This window comes from Diuraphis noxia, unplaced genomic scaffold, assembly GCF_037042655.1.
Source record: "Diuraphis noxia isolate RWA-SAM2 unplaced genomic scaffold, SU_Dnox_SAM2 contig0003, whole genome shotgun sequence".
Lineage (NCBI taxonomy): Eukaryota > Metazoa > Arthropoda > Insecta > Hemiptera > Aphididae > Diuraphis > Diuraphis noxia.
In genome coordinates this window covers 35,773,156-35,792,770 of record NW_028301713.1, presented here as the reverse complement: position 1 = coordinate 35,792,770, position 19,615 = coordinate 35,773,156, and the positions used below count along the sequence as shown (strand labels likewise).

The 19,615-nt window shown below is 27.9% G+C and overlaps 1 protein-coding gene across 1 annotated transcript in view; it reads right to left on the bottom strand.

The window, feature by feature from the left end:
- The window catches only part of Cbp53E (Calbindin 53E), a 74,445-nt gene that overhangs the window by 31,760 nt on the left and 23,070 nt on the right, over nucleotides 1–19,615 (bottom strand). Inside the window, exons 3-6 of the mRNA XM_089224959.1 lie at nucleotides 15,894–15,979; nucleotides 9,583–9,672; nucleotides 9,390–9,476; nucleotides 9,219–9,275 (exon numbers count right to left, since the gene is read on the bottom strand). Coding sequence (XP_089081085.1) covers nucleotides 9,219–9,275; nucleotides 9,390–9,476; nucleotides 9,583–9,672; nucleotides 15,894–15,979 — 320 coding nt within the window. The remainder of the gene's footprint in view (nucleotides 1–9,218; nucleotides 9,276–9,389; nucleotides 9,477–9,582; nucleotides 9,673–15,893; nucleotides 15,980–19,615) is intronic.

Sequence of the window (19,615 nt, the reverse complement as noted above, 5' to 3'; positions counted from 1 at the left end):
CCAAGGATATTTCAAGGAAAGACAAACAAACCCAAACCGCGCCAGTGGGGGAGTAGCTATCCTAGTTAAAAATAATATAAAATCATCACCAATACCGATCATCTCAGAACTTGAAGTAATTGCAACAAGAATACAGCTACACCATGAGATAACCATATGCAATATATATTTACCTGATAGTATGGTTTTTTCTTACCAACAAATTATTAATATAATAAAGCAACTACCCTCACCTTATATAATGGTCGGCGATTTTAACAGTAGAAATACAAATTGGGGATGCAATCACACCGATCCTAGAGGAAAAATTATTGAAAAAATCATAGATGACGAAAACATTACACTCCTCAACAATGGAACCTGTACTCGTCATAATTCATCCAAAGGAACCTTTTCAGCGATCGACCTTTCCTTAGCCTCTCCGTCAATTTCCCCATACCTCTCATGGGAAGTCAAAACCGACTATTTTAATAGCGATCATTGGCCAATATTAATTAATATACACCATAGAAACAGTCCGCAGACCCCCTACAACACAAACAAATGGAACCTAAGAAATCCAAATTGGACGCTATTTTCAGACATAGTAGACAAAACTATGTCAGAAAACCAAATGCTTAACAACGAATTAAATACAGATGACATTGATATAATTGTAAAACAATTCACTTCAATCATAACTGAAGCCGCCCATAAATCCATAGGAAAAACAATAACACACCCCAAAAAAACTCCCGTCCCTTGGTGGTCCAAAGAATGTAATAATGCTATAAAAAACTACAAAAAAGCACTCAACAGATATAAAAAAACTAAAACAATCCCTGACCACATAAATTTAAAAAAAGCCAAAGCCCTATCAAGAAGAATTATAAAACATCAAAAAATTGAATCTTGGAAAAAACTTATAAATGATCTAACCCCCAATACACCAATTAAAGAAGCATGGAAAAAAATACGATTAATAGAAGGCATACAATTCAATGAAACCCCTCAAACACTGACAATAGGAGACAAAACCTACCACTCCTCCTTAGAAAAAGCTGAAGCCCTTGCTGAAATCTTTGAAAAAAACAGCAGTGATGAAAATTATTCCCCCGAATTTAGAAACTCAAAATCAAAAAATGAAACAGATAATCCAATTACATTTTCAATGGATGAAAACCATCCAATAAACACACCTATCAATGTACAGGAACTCTATGATGCACTTTATAAATGCAATTCAAAAAACAGCACAGGCCATGATGAAATACCATACATATTTATTAAACATCTTCCTATCAGTGCCATCTCTATACTACTAAAAATCTTCAACTTAATATGGGAGAAGAGGACTTTCCCTACTTCTTGGAAAAGAGCCATTATTATACCAATACTTAAACCCAACAAAGATCGACACGAAGTTACATCTTACCGGCCAATATCTCTAATATGCACCCTAAGCAAATTGCTGGAAAAAATTGTTAGCAAAAGATTATATTGGACTTTAAAACATACAAATTTTATCAGCAACCAACAATTTGGTTTCCAAAGAAATAAGTCCACCATAGATGCTTTAACTATACTAACAGAAGACATTTACTCAGCCTTCAACATCAAACAACACGTACTTTTAACTTCACTTGACATTGAAAAAGCCTACGATATGGTTTGGCGCCATAGAATACTAGATATACTCCAAAAAAATAATATTAATGGCAATACACTCGCCTATATCTCAAATTTTCTATCAAAACGAACCTTCTCTGTGAAATTAAACGAAACCTACTCCAGTAATCACAATCTCCAAAACGGCATTCCCCAAGGATCAAGTTTAAGTGTCACCCTCTTTATAATAGCTATTAACGAACTTCCAAGTATAATACCACCACCACTCAAAACCATTATGTTTGCCGACGATAGTACTATCTACTGCAAAGGAAGAAATGTAAACACATCTAAAACAATCATGCAAAACGCCATAAATGAAATCAGCAAATGGGAAAAATCTACGGGATTCAAATTTGGCCCAGCAAAATCCAAAAGTATCCTTTTTTCATACAAAACAAATATAACCCCACCTCATATTTACATGAACAATATTCTAATTCCGCCCACAAATGACTTAAAAATGTTAGGCTTAAACCTAAACAATCAACTAAACTGGTCCAAACACGTAAAATTTTTAAAAACTAAGACCAAATCAAGATTAAATGTAATCAGGGCCATTTCCAATCGAGCATGGGGTGCTAACAGCATCATCATAATGAGAACATATAAAAGTCTAGTACTATCCGTCATAGATTACGGTTCCATAATTTACGGAGCAGCCCCTGAAGCAATCTTAAAACCATTAGATCCAATCCACAACCAAGGAATTCGACTGAGTATTGGCGCATTTAAAACCAGCCCCATACCTAGCATTCTATGTGAAGCAAATACTCCTCCACTCGAAATAAGACGAAACATGCTCACCTATAAATTTGCACTTAAAAGACTAGCCGACAAGAACAATGCTATATCACCATACCTTTTCAACACTTCACCTCCTTCATTACACTTAAAAAAAAATCAACCAATATCTACACGAATTAAAAAATGGCTTGACACAACAAATACACCACTGCCTAAACTGCTCTCCCCTACGCCCTACATATTCCCCCCTTGGAAAATGAACCTAAACATCAACACCTCAATGATCCAAGAAATCCAAAACATAGAGCCGTCCGAAATCCCTAAACATTTTAATGACATTATACTTAAGAATTTCTGTAATCATAAAATTATATACACCGATGGATCAAAATGCAACGTCAAAACAGGACTAGCTATAATCACAGATGAAGAAACCTTTAAGTTCTCTTCACTGGAGATTAATTCTATTTTCACCATCGAGGCACTAGCGATCCTGAAAGCCATAGAACTAACTGAACAAAAGTGGAAAAATACAAAATCTTTCTTAATCGCCAGCGACTCCCTTAGTTCTATTCTAGCTATACAAAACCAAGGGACATCAAATGAAATAATAAAAAACATACAAGAAAGAGCCTCTTCCCTTGCCCCCCGTTCGGTAACCTTCATGTGGATTCCTGCCCACAAAAACATACCAGGAAATGAAAAAGCTGATGTAGCAGCTAAAGAAGCCGCCTCCACCAACATCAATACCCCCAAATTAGACCTTTCGTCTTTCAAGGACACCGCCCGAAACTCCTTAATAAATAGCAAAAAGATTCACCAACGACTCTGGGACCAGGAACTGAACAACAAACTACATCAAATAAAACCTTTTCTGTCACCTAACCCAAATCCTCCCTCAAGTACGAGAAGACAACAAGTAATATGGACACGGATGAAAATTGGACACACTAACATCTCACACGTACACCTAATGAGAAGAGAGCCGAGACCAAACTGCGAACTATGCAACAACGCACCGATTTCCACAGCACACCTACTCCTGGAATGCCCTAATCTATCTGAACAAAGAAAAATCTTTCCACACTTAACATTAAAAGATATTTTAAGTATAGATAATTTTAACCTCCTAATAACATTCCTTAAAATAACTAATCTCTATAATAGAATTTAAATAATTATATATTACTGTTACCTATACCATTAACACCATATACCTGTATTATACTGTACTTCCTTTATTTAAATATTAATATTAAGATGATTGTAAATAACTTGTAAACATGTTTTTCCGGCTAATGACTTTATTGTTGAAGCCTTATCATTAATAAAAAAAAAAAAAAAAAAAAAAATACAATAATTCTAAATAATTTTTTGTTTTTTTAATAATTGATTTCCTATTCTTGTATTAGTAGATCAAAAAATTTTTTAAACACGAGCTGAAAATTTATTCTTATACACTATGAGATATAATAGAATTGATGTATTTAATATGCTTTTATATTTAAATAAAATTTAAAAAATATTTTTTTTACTAGGCTGATATCATTATGCATGCGATTAAACAGTAATATATTATCATCATATTATTATAATATTAATAATATTATGTTATCTAAACTATGAAAATCAATAATAATATGTTTATTAAAAAACGTTTAAAATACTTACTAAATCGGTGTTGAGATAAAGTGTTAAGATTTATGTTACAAATTTTTCATAGATAATTTGATGTGTTGTGGCGATACCTAGGTTAGGTTTTCGCGCACATTGTTTTGTTATCATTGGAGTTCGATAGTGATGAAATATTTTAATGAAACTTTAATGTAATCACTTCAATTTTATACAGTTTCTGTTGTTATTGTAACCTGTATACAAACTGTATACAAACTATATTACCTGACTAATATGATATATAACACATTAAATCGTATAAGCAAAGAGCTAGACGTTAAATGCTAATGAGACCGCAACCTCAATGGTTTACCTTATATAAATGTTTCTCAAACGTCGAGTAAATAATATAATCTAGACTTTGATTACATTACTGTTGTTGTAATTATTTTAAAAATTGATGGCAATTTTCTAATGGAACAAATTCAATTTACAATATTCTTATGATACCTATGAATATTATTATCGATGCTTTAAACACAGCAAATGGAAAATTTCAAATTATTTTCTGTCAACTATTTATTTATTTTATTTAACGAATTAATCATTTGTGTCAAAACTTTTCGTATTTACTTGAAAGAAATTATTTTAATGAAAACAAATATGTATTCAGATTAACTCGAGGGATAACTTTTATTTAACTAATATTTTTAAAAGGAGTTAATTGTGTAATAGATACATTTAATTATTATAAATCTTCTAATATTCAAAAATTTAAATGAATCAATAGTTGTGGGACGTTGATTATACGTATTCAGAATTAAATGTATTATTAATTATGATCCTCATTATAAAAAATAAGTATGTTATCGTATGGTAAGCTTGATCGAGTATAAAAAAATAAATAGATATGAAAATTATATTAATTTGAATATTTTATATATTGCCATTTTCCATAAATAATTTATGTTGATTCATTAAAACAATATTTGAATTTTTCATAGGCGCCACAGAAAAAAGTAGCTTAATAACTGAATTATAATTTGGGAGCGGCTAAGAACGGTTAGTCTCAGTTGGGTTACAACCTGCTGTTAGTGGTGAATATTGCAGTTATATAATTATTCATTTATTTCATATTTTTCCGTGACTCTATGCTTGTTGATTAGGTTACGTTTTTTTTTTTAACTTAAGAATTATGTAATTAAAATTAAAAATCTAAGGGGCTCAAATTTCCAAAATTGATTATTTTAAATTGAAAAAAAAAAAAAAATTAACACAGATCTTAGATTTACATATTTTTAAGGGTCATAATATGCATTAATTATGATTGATCTGGTTGATTAAAGTGTTTGTTTTTTTTAGATTAGAAACAAGTTACCACTTTACCAGTATACACATGTTCGGTGTAAAAAAGGTATAATAATATTATGCACGTTGAATTTCAAAGGAAAATTAATCAATACTATATTATACATACTTGTACAAAAATACATTGTTGATAATATTTTTGTGTGAAATTTTTTTGATATGAACACTTAAAAAAAACCCACCGATTTAGTAGTAAAATATAATTTTTTGTTACTCAAATTCAATTAATATAATTCACAGATATCTAAAAAAATAAACCCTCGTTTGTGTAATGTCTTGTACATTGGAAATAGAGTAATGAAAAGCAGTTTTATTATACTTTTTAAATGGATATTAATTTTGTTAGCAGATATAAGTATCAAAATTAAAATTGTTACCCATCTCGTAAACAATATTATATAGTTTACGTGGGTTTTATTACTCCTATATTTACTTTCATAATAAATCAATATTTTATTATTTTATGACTTCAAAGACGCTAAATTTTAAATAAAAACCACGATAAATAATAATAGAAATCATAGTTTGAAACCCAGGATTTTTCCATGAAGGGGGGGGATTGAAAATAAGTAATTACTCAGTTGTCACAAGTTAACAGGTTTAATCGGGCATCGGAATAATGCTTGGATAGACGGACAGTGTTGCTAACATCAGTTTAATTGTTATCATAGATTATAGATTTATATGGACTGTGGCACTGCTAAATGCTAAAGATAGTATCTTTAATCCATAGACAATATATACTATATCTATTCTAATATTATATATTATCTATGCTTTAATCGTGACTAGTGACTATGGAATGTATATAAATATTATATATTATGAATCTTAGGATTTAGTGGCCCAGTTTAGGACAATATGGTTTGTATTGTTCGCAATAAATAGGTAAACACACGATTTAAGAAAATATATTAAATCGAGACAAATATAAAAACCAAACAAAATAATACGGACAATGGGAGGAGGGCTTCAGCCCGTTAGCCACCCCCTTGCGAACGCCACTGGTTTGAAAAAATGACATTCAAGATCCTGTATTAATTAGTATTGAATCAATGTGAAATGCATTTATATAGATTCATATTTTTGTAAGTATTTGCATCATGATGTCATGTATTGACTATTGATTTATTAAATATGATTTTTAATCAGACTCGTGTAGTCATATACTTATGCATAAGTATAATGCATGAGTGACGTGAGCATACAAACGTTTAATATTAAAGAAAACACTTCAAAATTTTCAATGAATTGTATGTGTTTTTAAGTCACAACAGTTTGATTAAATTATATATTATTTTTATTAAAAAAAAACAATTAATTTACAGAGACTTAAACTGAATATAATACATAATAATATTAAAAGACGTGATGCAGTTATTTTTTTAACAACTACATGGTGAATCTTTATTCATGAGTTATTTTTTATCTTTGCTTAAATATTTTGAGACGTTTCAAAAATGCGAGCCAACATTATGCAAGCTGCGATTACCAGACAGTTTGATCAAAACCGTTTCCCTAAACTGTGAAGATTTATTATTAAATTTATAGGTTTCAAAAATATATAACTAAATTCCATCGCTTCACTCGAATCCAGGAGATTGTCTATAATTGCGTGCTCATGGTTTTCGTATCACATCTATTATTTTTTCTGTCAAGTTTATAACGAAATTGAAAAAAAAAATCGAGCCAACGTTTAATTACTATCGTTTCTATCCAATTCGTGGACTGCGATTTATTATCAACCGCAATCAGAATAAATTGAACTCAGTAATTATCATCTGAGGTGCATATAGGTTAGGGTTTGTTGTATTTCTCGTAGCAGATAAAATTTACGGGGCAAATACGATCGAGTTTTGTACCTTTTTCTGGTTACCATGGTGATCGCTTTTGATATTATCTCTTTTAACTAGCGAAAATTTAAAAACTGCTCCTGCTTAATAGTTTTACATAATTAATTGCTACTCGACGATTATGATCATCATAATAAATTTAATCGGTTATTTAGTAGGTTTTATCGGACATTAATTAGTACCAACAGCGATTTCGAGAATCTATTACATGAAATTAAATGGTTTTTGTGCATCATAATTGTATTTGAGTTTCATTCACTCGTTGTTCCCGAGCCAGCTGTGATTTTTGGAGGTAGATACAGACATTGCTGGTATTATAATTAAAATTCCATGTGGGAATAATTGCAGTTATTTTGCTCTGAAAATTTGAAGGTTATTTTTTAAAAATATTTTAACAAAATTAGAACTTGCGTCAAATACCTATGCGTAGGTAGATACTACTACTATAAGTTTAACTAATGGATCTAGGACCATATGTGCAGTCATCTTCAACACAGAGCAATAGGCCTAGAATATTAATCTCTTGTACAATGAAACAAATTAAAATTAAATAATAGGTATATTAAAATATTAAATAAATTATTTATCAATATACAAATAAATAATTAAAAACAATATAATAATATATAAATATAGGCTAAATATTTTTGGCAGTTCTTCTTAAATATGGGTCAATTGCTGTTTTACAATATATATATATATATATATGTTGAATTTGGTAGTGCCAAAATCGTCCATTTATTAAATTAGCTTGCATGTAAAAGTCTGTGAGTTTAATTTACCATGCATCCTCATGGCCATTTATTCAGGTTGAATTATCCTGCGCTAAATTTTTTGTGACTACGTATCCGAACACTGTACCTATTTATGCATAATGTATAGCTTTTGAGAGGTTACTATGAATTAATATTTTTAAGTACATATTCAAATTTATCTCAAAATCGACTACAACGCAGAACCTATTGTTTTCACACTTTTATAAACTAACTAAATATAAAATTTCTATTTCATATACATTTATGTATATTTCAATTGTTACTATAATAGTAGATATAAGTAGTTACTCAACAATATTTATCATGCCCATACGAAATTTGTGTTATATAACAAAATATAATACATTTGGTCTATAATTCATCAATTATATTTTTATGTTTATTCTATTTCAGTTTTACAACCACATAAATTAATTTATGGCTGAATTCACCAAAGGAGTAATAACGATCTCAACTGGAGCTTGGAGGTTTATTTTGATTAAAGCAAATAATATGTTAATTGTGTATCGAAAGATACAACTTGTATAATATAAAATGAATTAATTTAAGAAATATATATATTATATAATATACTTATATAGTAAGTATATATAAATAGGTATAGGTATTAGGTACCAACTGGCTGCTATAAATTATATTAGTAATTTTAAATATAATATATACAAAGTGTTTCACTAAGCACCCCAGTGTGTTTGTTTTTCTCATTAATAATACATTTATGCAAATACTGATTTCTGGAATTCCTAAGCATACAAATTAAGGACTATAATTTAAAATAATTAGATTTATTAAACCATTGGAAGAGTCTCCTTTAGCGATTAAACTTCTTTTTCACTAACAAGAATTTTAATTTTATTCTTAAAACTGTTAAGCAGATGATTTTTCGACATTTTTATATTTTTTATAAATCAAAGTTTGAAAAATTAATTTATGGTGATAATATTAATAGATATTATGTGAATAAAAATTAAATACTACACATTTTCAAATAAATTTAGTGATACATTTTAAATACTAATTATACATATAGGTGGTTATATTATATATTCAAAGTTCATGATATTATTTCAAATAAAAATATTAGCATTGTATGGATAACGCTTAGAGTACAAATTAATTCTCTATTATACTATAATTCAATTTTCAAACACATACCGTTAAAATAGGCCAAATAGTATATTTTATAATAATTATGGTATAAATCGTTATTTACCTTTAGCTCATCGGCTTCGATATATCCACTACCATCAGTGTCGTATTCCCTCCATATCTAGAACAGGTATGAATTTATGATACATATTTTATGAACATAATATAATATGAACGTTGGACTTGAGAACTTTAATGTTAATTATTAAAGCATATATAAATGTATAACTTATACCTTCATGAACTCGACACTGGAGTCTAATGGATTATCGAATCTGAACAGAAGTAGAAAGTTCTCTTCCATAGGCAAAAGTTGAGCAAGCTGTAAAATATAATAACAATTAATCACCCAGACTGAGATAGGTGTAGCAGAATCAGAATGGTGTTCGCCAAAATAGCGATTTCACCTATAAACAATAATTCATTACTTCGCGGATGTCAATTTTCCCGTCTTGATTATCGTCATAGGCTTCCATAAAACATTGTTTGAGCTCCACCAACATTGCATCCGAAACTGCCTAAAATAATTATATAAAATCTTGAATTTTTATTGAAATGTATTCTCAAAACAGAACTTTTAATTCTTCGACTAACAGATTGTAATAATAATTAACATAGGTAATATAATGTAAAAAATAAATATTCTTTATAATTTTTTCATTTTTATTTCATCATGTGATTCAAAACTCAATGAATACTTTTAATGTATTATGTTAAAATAGAAGTTTTTTTTTTTTAGATATTTATTAGCTTCGACCAAAAGTTACTATAGCTCAACAATTAATTGAATAACAAGATAAGGATGTGGCATAAATATTAATTGATCCTATAAATACACTAATAGTAATAATAATAATTAAATCTTTTAAATCTAACAGTAATAACTCAACCATTTAATAGATTCACGACATTAAATATGAAAATAATATGATAGGAATGTACGGAAGATATAATGCATGTGTTATGGGATAGACGGGATAGTACCTAGTTGTGGGTAAAGGCATTTTATTATTAATAAGGAGGTTTAAAAACATTAAATAGTTTGTTGATACAAGAAAGTTATTTTAAGTTATGTTCTGATAAATTGTATTTACATTATATTTGTTTTTGTATTTAAACATATACATCGAATAATATTTTAAGAGATGATACTTTGAGTAAAACATTTTATTTTGTAATCAAGATTAATATTAAATATTTTACAAGACATAGCGAAGTAGATATAAGCAAAAATAAATATACGTCAATAATTTTTTTAACAGTATGAAATCGATATCATTAAAAATGTTTTTAAATTATGAATTTAATGTTAAATAAATAATATTACGATAAGTAAACTGCGTGCATTGTATTGCTATAATATACTTTCAAAGTAAATTACTAAGTTTCTTGCTAGTTTGTAAGTTGTTATGTTACTACAAGATTAAAATTAATTTTATATGTAATAGTTTAGTTTCTAATTAATATATAATAACTCAATTAAATTATGGTGATCAAAATTTGCGTTTCAACATCAATTTTATAATAATACGTAAAACTGTAATATGGAAGGAAACACGTATAATATTGTATTATGCATTTATGAGTTCCTATTAGGTACCTATTTACTGTAGTACGATTGATTTTATTTTATATAACATTTTATATTAAACATTTTTCTAAAAAATAATTTGTAAGATAATTGGTATTGAGTTATTTTGAAAATGTTATAGTAAATATTTTCAATTGTAACCTATTATACATTATTCTCGCTATATTTTTAAGCACGTCTACCTACATAATAGTATTAAATGTTGCGTTTTTAACGTTTTTGGCAGCATTATTGACTACTCTGCAACAGGATTGAGTTTTAAAAATAGGGGTAATTGACAGAGACGGATTGGCAGAATTTTTCGGCCCGGGAAAATTATTGAGACCGGCCCTCTATACTATAATATCTAATGTTATACATAATATTACTCGTATTTTTATAGGTGGTTAAACTCCCCCCCCCCACACAAATCACGATTTAAAGTTTTAAAAATTACAATTTTGTTTACTGACTTATATTTATTAAAAATAAAATTTGCACATACATAATATAGCAAAATAATTTAATATGAGAGTTCAGAGTTCTTTATTGAGTAATGCACTTTTTTTTTTTAGCTTATTAATGATATTTTCTGTGTCAATATCATTTAAAATTTTTTTCTCTACTGCCATTAGCATAAAATCTTCTAAATATGAATCAGATAATATGCTTCTCAATCTGGTCTTAATACATTTAAGTATAGAGAATGATCTCTCACAAGCTACCTATAAAAAGAAAAGGATATTCTTATAATATTTTAAGTTAAACCTTCAGGAAAAATGATCTTACTTGTGTCGTTGGCAAAGTAAGTAAAAATGTTTAAGCTAAAGTCACTGTGCTATAAGCATTACTATAAAGATTAAATTTCATAAGTAGTGTATAACAACAGGTAGCACAATTCTTACAGGTCGACAGTGTTGTGCAATTATTGTATTTATTTAAATTGTCTTCATCATTATCATCATTATCTTCATCATCAATGTGATTCAAGGTATAGGAATCTGCAATATTTATTTTTAATGACTCCCAGTTATTAGAAAAGTGTATTAATTCTGTCCTTAATTTATCAGCAGTAACTTCTGAATCAAATTTTATTAATTTTGAGACTATAACATCAAGTGCTTCAGCTGGAAGACCATTTTTAATGTCATTGAAGTTGCTTACTATTATCATATTATGAGATAAGAAGTGATAAGAAGTCAGAAATTAAAATAATTATGATAAAGACGTGATAAACTAGTAAATAAATAAATAATAAATATTGAAAAATATGAAAAAAAAATTCATGACAATTTATAACAAAATTAAAAACTGTTTGCGTCTATAGCAGCCCTCAAGGATACCGGCCCACCGGGAAGTTTCCCGGTATCCCGATGGGCCAATCCGGCCCTGGTAATTGACATTTGATATATAATATAGGTACTCTTATTTTCAGTTTTCGTTTAAATATTGTTTTGTGAGCGGAAACCGTACATAAAAATACATATGAAATATTTAGATCATTGGAATTTAAATGAGTATGATCGCGAGTTAACTGTCTGTGATTGTTTGATAAATCCATGTTAAAGCAGATTCCATAATGTATTCACTGCTTACTTAGAAAACTTAAAATATTTTTACTTTCTGCACATATTTTATATTAATCAAACATTTTTTATATTCTGTGTAGTGATTATAGTAAGTGACTTAGTAATATTTATTTAGGCATCGCTGTAGATTAAAAATAAATATTTGATTTAACGTCTTTAAATCAACATCAATTACTGTATGTTTTATTGATGTATAACTCTATCATTGTGAGATAAATCATAAACTATAGGTAGTAAATTATATATAAAACCGTTAACCTTATAACATGTTTATACATTTATAATAGATATGTACGCGTACATGTCTCGTTTATAAATTAATAACAAAGTCATTAATGTAGAGAACTTAAGGAAACACGTAAGATAGGATATAAGATAATTACAATTTTTATAAATTAATAATTATCTTTTTAAGAAAGCCGAATTTAGATACAAACCTTATTGGCTGTTCGGAAATCCCGGACTTGTGATAAAAATTTGATGATGAATCATTGTTGATAAGCGGTCATAGCAGTCATCGGTCTTTTTACCGCATTATTTTTATTTTTTATTTTATCTTCCGGCAAAAAGTCATTTTCCACCATCCCATATTTACTCTAAATGGTATTAAAGAGCGGAATATTGTTGCGTGTTACTACGAAAAAAGTAGGTAAGCTTAAAAATAAACGATATCGTTTTGTGTCCGACCCTGCACGACCCGTCTTGCGGTATAGTAAAACGGTCTGTCATGGGCCAAAATTAATTTTTAACACTTTACATGGGCAATTTCGAGAGTTTTCAAAGCACGAACAATACGATGGACGGAAAAAATAAATGAAAATGACCTTTTGAACGGCAAATGGATGTTCCGGTTGAGAAGCAAACAATGGGTCAATGTGAATATAGTGCACGTAGGACGATACTTTTGACGGTATACTTTTCTATACCCTTTAAATTTTAAACCTGAAGTATAATATATATTGCTGAATTTTTAAATTGTTCAAGAACTTTAAGTTAGGGCACGTAGCAGTTATACGATTTACACAATAAAAGATGTACTTTAGGTGGCAATTATTATTTATTAATGGTGAAATTTAGATGTTTTCCATTTAAAGTTTTTATATCTTAGATATATACCCATAGATGTATATTATTTTAGAACAGTTTCAAAAAAAAATTTTAATTTATTAGTGTGAAAAAAAATACGTGATAATATGCATTTTGTATTATTTTAGACTTAAAAGTGAAACTGATTAGTGATTATGAAAAATCGAATTCTTGTAAAGAATCATTTTTGATCAATTTGCTTTAAAGTGCTCGTATAGAAAACTCTTAGTCTATCACTTTAAATAAATAGCAATTAAAACTAAAATAATGAATGATACTTATATTAATTTTATTGTTTTATATTAAAATAGTTTTAAATGAAACAAACTATAGGCATAAAAGTATATAAATACAATTTTTTTTTTTTTGTTTTTTCTCATAAATAAACCTAACCATAAATAAATAAATATAGTAAACGGTAAAAAATGATGGTAACAATTTATTATATAAAATATATGTTTCATAATTTGTAATTAATCGTTTTTCGTTAAGTTAACGGAATATAATTACCCAATATTGTTTTTAATCAATAATAAACAGTAGTCACAAATAACTACATATTTTTTTACCTTAAAATATTTAAAACAACTAGTTTTAAAAAATGTTTGGGACAAAAAAAATTCATTATGAAACCAATCATTTAACATCACTTATATAACTCAAGCAATCTTGTTAAGCAACCGTTTATCAGAGCCAGGTCCCCTAACTACAAAGCGTTGATATATATATATATATATATAAATATACAGAATAATATCACCAAAAACTCAGCTCAGATAAACTTTGAAATTTTTAGGATATGCCCGACTTTTACAATTCAACAATGTTCTTTTTACTTTCAGATATTTTTTTCATTTACTCGGAATTTTTATTCTAATATCATAATTTATTATATTATAAAGACATTGATAGATCTGTTCTTAACTTAAGTCCAAAATTAAAAAGTCAAATCGATACCATAATATAGCAAAAAAGAACTTTGTGATTAACAGATGATCGAAGTTTTAATTAAAAATATCACGATATTATAATTAAAAATTGATAAATATATAAATATGAATAGATAAATATTCATAAGTGATTAAGCATAGTATGATACAATATAAAAACAAATCAAATTTGATTATAAAAAAACTACGAGTAGGTAAAGTGAGTGAGATTAATAATACATCATGATTAATTTTGTTCAGTTTTTTTTTTTTATTGGTAACACCAAATCATTATACTATAATAATTATCGACTGATATAATAGGCAGGCAGTTAAAATTAATGTGTATTTAATTGAATTTGTAAGTTTTGATGTACTCTATCAACCGTACAAAGTTTCTTTTACGCCACTTTGACCATAATATTTATAATAATGTTGGGCAGTAAAAATCATAGTGGTATATGGCACTCAAACATATTTTACGTCACTTTTATTGTTTTTGTCATAACAATTACCATTCACAAAGAGATTATATTTTTTTCGTTACTGCCCTTGCAAACTATAATATTTAGTTAACTGTGCATTTTATTGTTTTTATTTCTTTATTTTCTTACACATTCCGGTGTCATTTTTGAGTTTCGTTCGCTGCAGATACAGGCTTATTATCTCCCCTAGACCAACAGCAGTAGAAAAAACCATTAAAGTAATTTTGATTGCCCAATAGTAGTGTTGCCAGTGTTAGTTCTGTCTCAACTTTTATCAACGTTTTTTTTCTTTGTATACCATATTACCATATATTTACAGTATGTCCCATGAGGATTTACCCATTGCGATATCTCCCGAAATGATGGTGATTTAGAAATTCTGGTTTTTTAATAAGACTCGCATGGATAAGAACTACAATTATTTCATATTTTAATTTATTTTAATGTTTTGGTAAAAAAGTTAAAAAATATTTTTTTTTTATTTAATTATTTTCAAAAAATTGACCATACCAATTTTGTAGTTTATTTTTCCGAAAATATTGACGTTTCAAAATTTTATTTTCATTAATTTCCTGATTTTTAATTTTTTTTTAGTTTCGAGAAAAATTGTGAATTATTTAACACCGTTATGTTATCAAACATGTGACTCGCAGCGCCTCGCGCATTCCCATACGGCCATACTTTCCGTGTTCCTAATAGTTATAATCATATTTTATTTCTTCAAAACTAGAAAACATATCAAAAATCAGGAAATTAATGAAAATAACATTTTGAAACATCAATGTTTTCTGAAAAATAAACTCTATAAAATTGGTATGGGCAATTTTTTTGAAAATAATTAAATTAAAAATATATTTTTTAACTTTTTTACCAAAACATAAAAATAAATTAAAAAATGAAATAACTGTAGTTCTTATCCATGCGAATCTGATTATAAAACCGGAATTCTGATATCTCTATTATTTCATGAGATATCGCAATGGGGTATCGCGGGACACCCTGTATAATTAAAAAAAAAAAAATTGCTACTATATATATCACTTACATCTAACAGTGTATGTGTGTGTGTGTACTATTTACCTCTGGACTGACATCTGCAGTATTAGCACTGGAGACAAATTCTCTCAGAAAGCCGTCCAGCTCGGTTCCTTCGATGTATCCATTACCTGCGGGAGAAAAATTATAAAATATATAAAACACACGATAAAAACACAAAAGAAGTGAAAAAAGTTTCACGAATCTAACTGTTCAATGTGACATGTACCTATATCTATTATGTTAGATGTGTGAAGTGTATATGTGGGTTAATACCGTCTGAGAATACGATGTATATCGTTTATAGTGCCTATCAATATAATATATACTCGAATACACTAGGGACGGTATACCGTATCGCAGTTGGTCCAAATAGACCTGATAATTTATTACGGGTACCGACGTCCTAACTTACACTATTCGTGTTGGGGGCAAAGGATTTAACAGCGAGGACCATCACAAACACTGACATTTGTGTTTCATCCGTCAATATTCGCACATTAGATTATAATACTATATAATACTCGCCGCGTCTATATAGCGTATACTAACACGCTAATGTAGCGTTAAAAAACATTGTCATGATATATAATAGGTAATTAATATTATGCATTATAATTATTTCAAAATTTGACGTTCAGCAGCAATAACGTTATATAAGTACACGACGTTCGTCAAATACGGATACAGTTAATAGTTGAATAATTATTGATTCAATTAAACATTTGTTTATCGACGACAAAAGCCATTTTAAATAGCTTAATGGCGTCAATACGCCAAATCAACTCACATAATATTATTACGCAGGTATATACCACACATCAATATAGTCGAAGAGTTACCTAGGTGATCGAATAAGCTTAATGCAGGTATAATGCGCTCAAAAATTAAAATATAATATCATTTTTCTTTTGTTATAGGTAAAATATATAATATTTATATGGTATTTAACTTGAGCGCAAACTAAAAGAATAAACAGATTCTACAAATTTGCAATAGACGAAGGTACGCAATGAATAGCTAGGAAACGTACATATTACATATATTATTTTTTTTTCTACGGATTATTGATCGAGATTATACATATTTAACGTATTGGACAGTTGCAAGCGAGTATCAATATTACATATTTATGAATGATGCCCAGAACTATATGTAGGCGTAAAATATATGTTTTATACAGCACACTGATATAACCAGCGATCTTACGTATATTGAAATTTTTACAGTTACAAAAGCAATGTTTTCATAACATTCGCTCGAAAAATAATATTGAATACAAACCATCAAACTATACCTAAACAGCTCTCGATTTTTTTGTACAATATTCGCTTTAAAATTTTGTTTACTATACATAATGTTGATTTTATAATAAATAATAAAAGGTACTTTAATTAATATTTATAATTATATAAAAAAAATCTATGATACACATTCACTTAAAAATTATTGTACCTGCCTATGTACAGACGTATAATTATTTCCACTTTGAATTCTCTTTTTTTCCTTTTGATAAAAGTTATTTTTGACACGAAAATAATTAAATATTTTTGTTTGATGTACGACTGGTACGAGAATTCATTCCGTACTCATCCATAACGTTTTTGTCAAATGAATGCATTTGGTTATATTATTTTCTACAAAATCTATTTTACAAAATATGTACGCGGCAGCATGCAAGCGAGTTTTTGATTAAAACGGTTTGGTTATAAAATAAACATAATATTTAAATGGTCAAAAAATAAAAATTTCGATGTTGACTATACAGGTACATGATATATTATATGAAATAATGGAAAGACCACTATAGGAATACTACTGAATATAACATATTATTATATTATGAGAAAAAATAGCACATACCATTTATTTTTTATCACCACATGATACTACGGGTAAAAATTGCATCCATAAAGCAAAATTGAGTAAAGCCGCCGTACAATAAAAACGTATTTCACGGTTAGATAGAAAAAAAATGCATATCTAGTAGAAAATCCGACATGGAAATTAATTCGCTCGGCGGTGAACAAACATACATGTTGAATAAAGTAGATAGGTAGATAGATGGATTCATAACGCGTGTTATATTATTATACACAGCTGTAACAGTGCGAGTGCCTGATGAATAAATTAATTTTTAGTGTTAGTTGTGTAATGTACTGTGTAGAGTGCATTAAGGCAATAAGGACATCGCCGTGTTTAAAATGTACAACACTCTCTCGCTTAATGGATCCATAATATCATGATCATATGTAGGTACCTTCCTGCTGAATATTACTACCTATGGTTAGTTATGAATAAAATTGAAAATTTAAACATCTCGATTACCAACAATAGAAGGCTGATGTTGAAGTGAAACAATTTGCGAAAAATTCAAACTATATTATGGAGTTAAAAAAATAATACAAACACGTAAAAGGCGTACAGTGAATTAATATTGCAGTAAAAAAAAAAAAAATTCAGTATAATAAACACCGTTACATTATACTAATACTATTTTATGAAAATATGTTTGCTCTTTATAAAAAATGAATAAAGGAAACAAAATGTATTATATAATATATGTGTAATAAGTATGCGAGTAAATTGAATATTTATAAAAAACTTTTTGTTAACTCTAGACTAGTTTTTGAAAATTGAAATCAACTGTACCTACATCATTAAATGGTATACAAATTATAACAAATAGGTTAGGGTTACAAAATCATAATACTAGAAAATTGTATGTACATGACGTCAATTTAAAACCTATAAAATATAATATTTTATTTATGCATATTTACTGTTATTCTCATTTAAATGAAAATTCTATAATACAATCAATTATTATATTGTAAACAGGACAAAAATTTAACAATAATATAATAATAATATTAAACTATATGCACAAAATGTTGATATTTTATGAATATTTTGTATATTTTTTATATATTCATTGACGGTATTAAAAATATAAGGTAAGAACAGTTTTATTTTTAAAAACTACAATATAAACTTCTCATGTTCTGAAACAATAACTTAATATGAGCATCTATGTACGGACGATAGAGTCTACATGGAATCTTTTTTTTGTTTAATTACACATTAGTTTTTTTTTCTATTCCTATACTAGCTGGAAATAATATAGTTTTGCATATTTATGTGAGTCGGTCATCAATCATTATATATTGGTTTAGTTCGGGTCATTGATATAAATCAATATTAGTGTACCAATAATAAAACACCATTAATATTAATAATATCTGTCATTCAATTACGATCACATGGTAGAATGAATGGTAGGTTAGTATATTTACACGAGATATATCTGTTTAATTATTTATGCATAAATGCACGATTAAGTTTTGCATTCACTACTGAAAGAATCACTGAATGCGTAGGTAGATACACATATACACTTATTAAAACTTTTGTTGTGGTTCCGAAAAACATATTTTATTTAAAAACCAGTTAAGCATTCACTTGCATAAGCATAATATAATTTAATTTGATCATCTAGAAATCGAATTTATAAATAGTTATTAGACAGAAAATGAATTTAAATAAGTATATCATGTTTATGTCTTATTTCAACACGAAATGAAAATACAAAACATGTTTGTAATTCATTTACGGATAACTTTTTTAACAAATTAAGATAAATTACAAAGAAGCTTATTTATTTGCGATTTGTTAAAAATAAAAAATTCCAAGTTCTGATTCATTTATATTGTATGTAAAGCACCTGCGTATTGGACTATCATCTTATCAATTAATTATCGTGTATT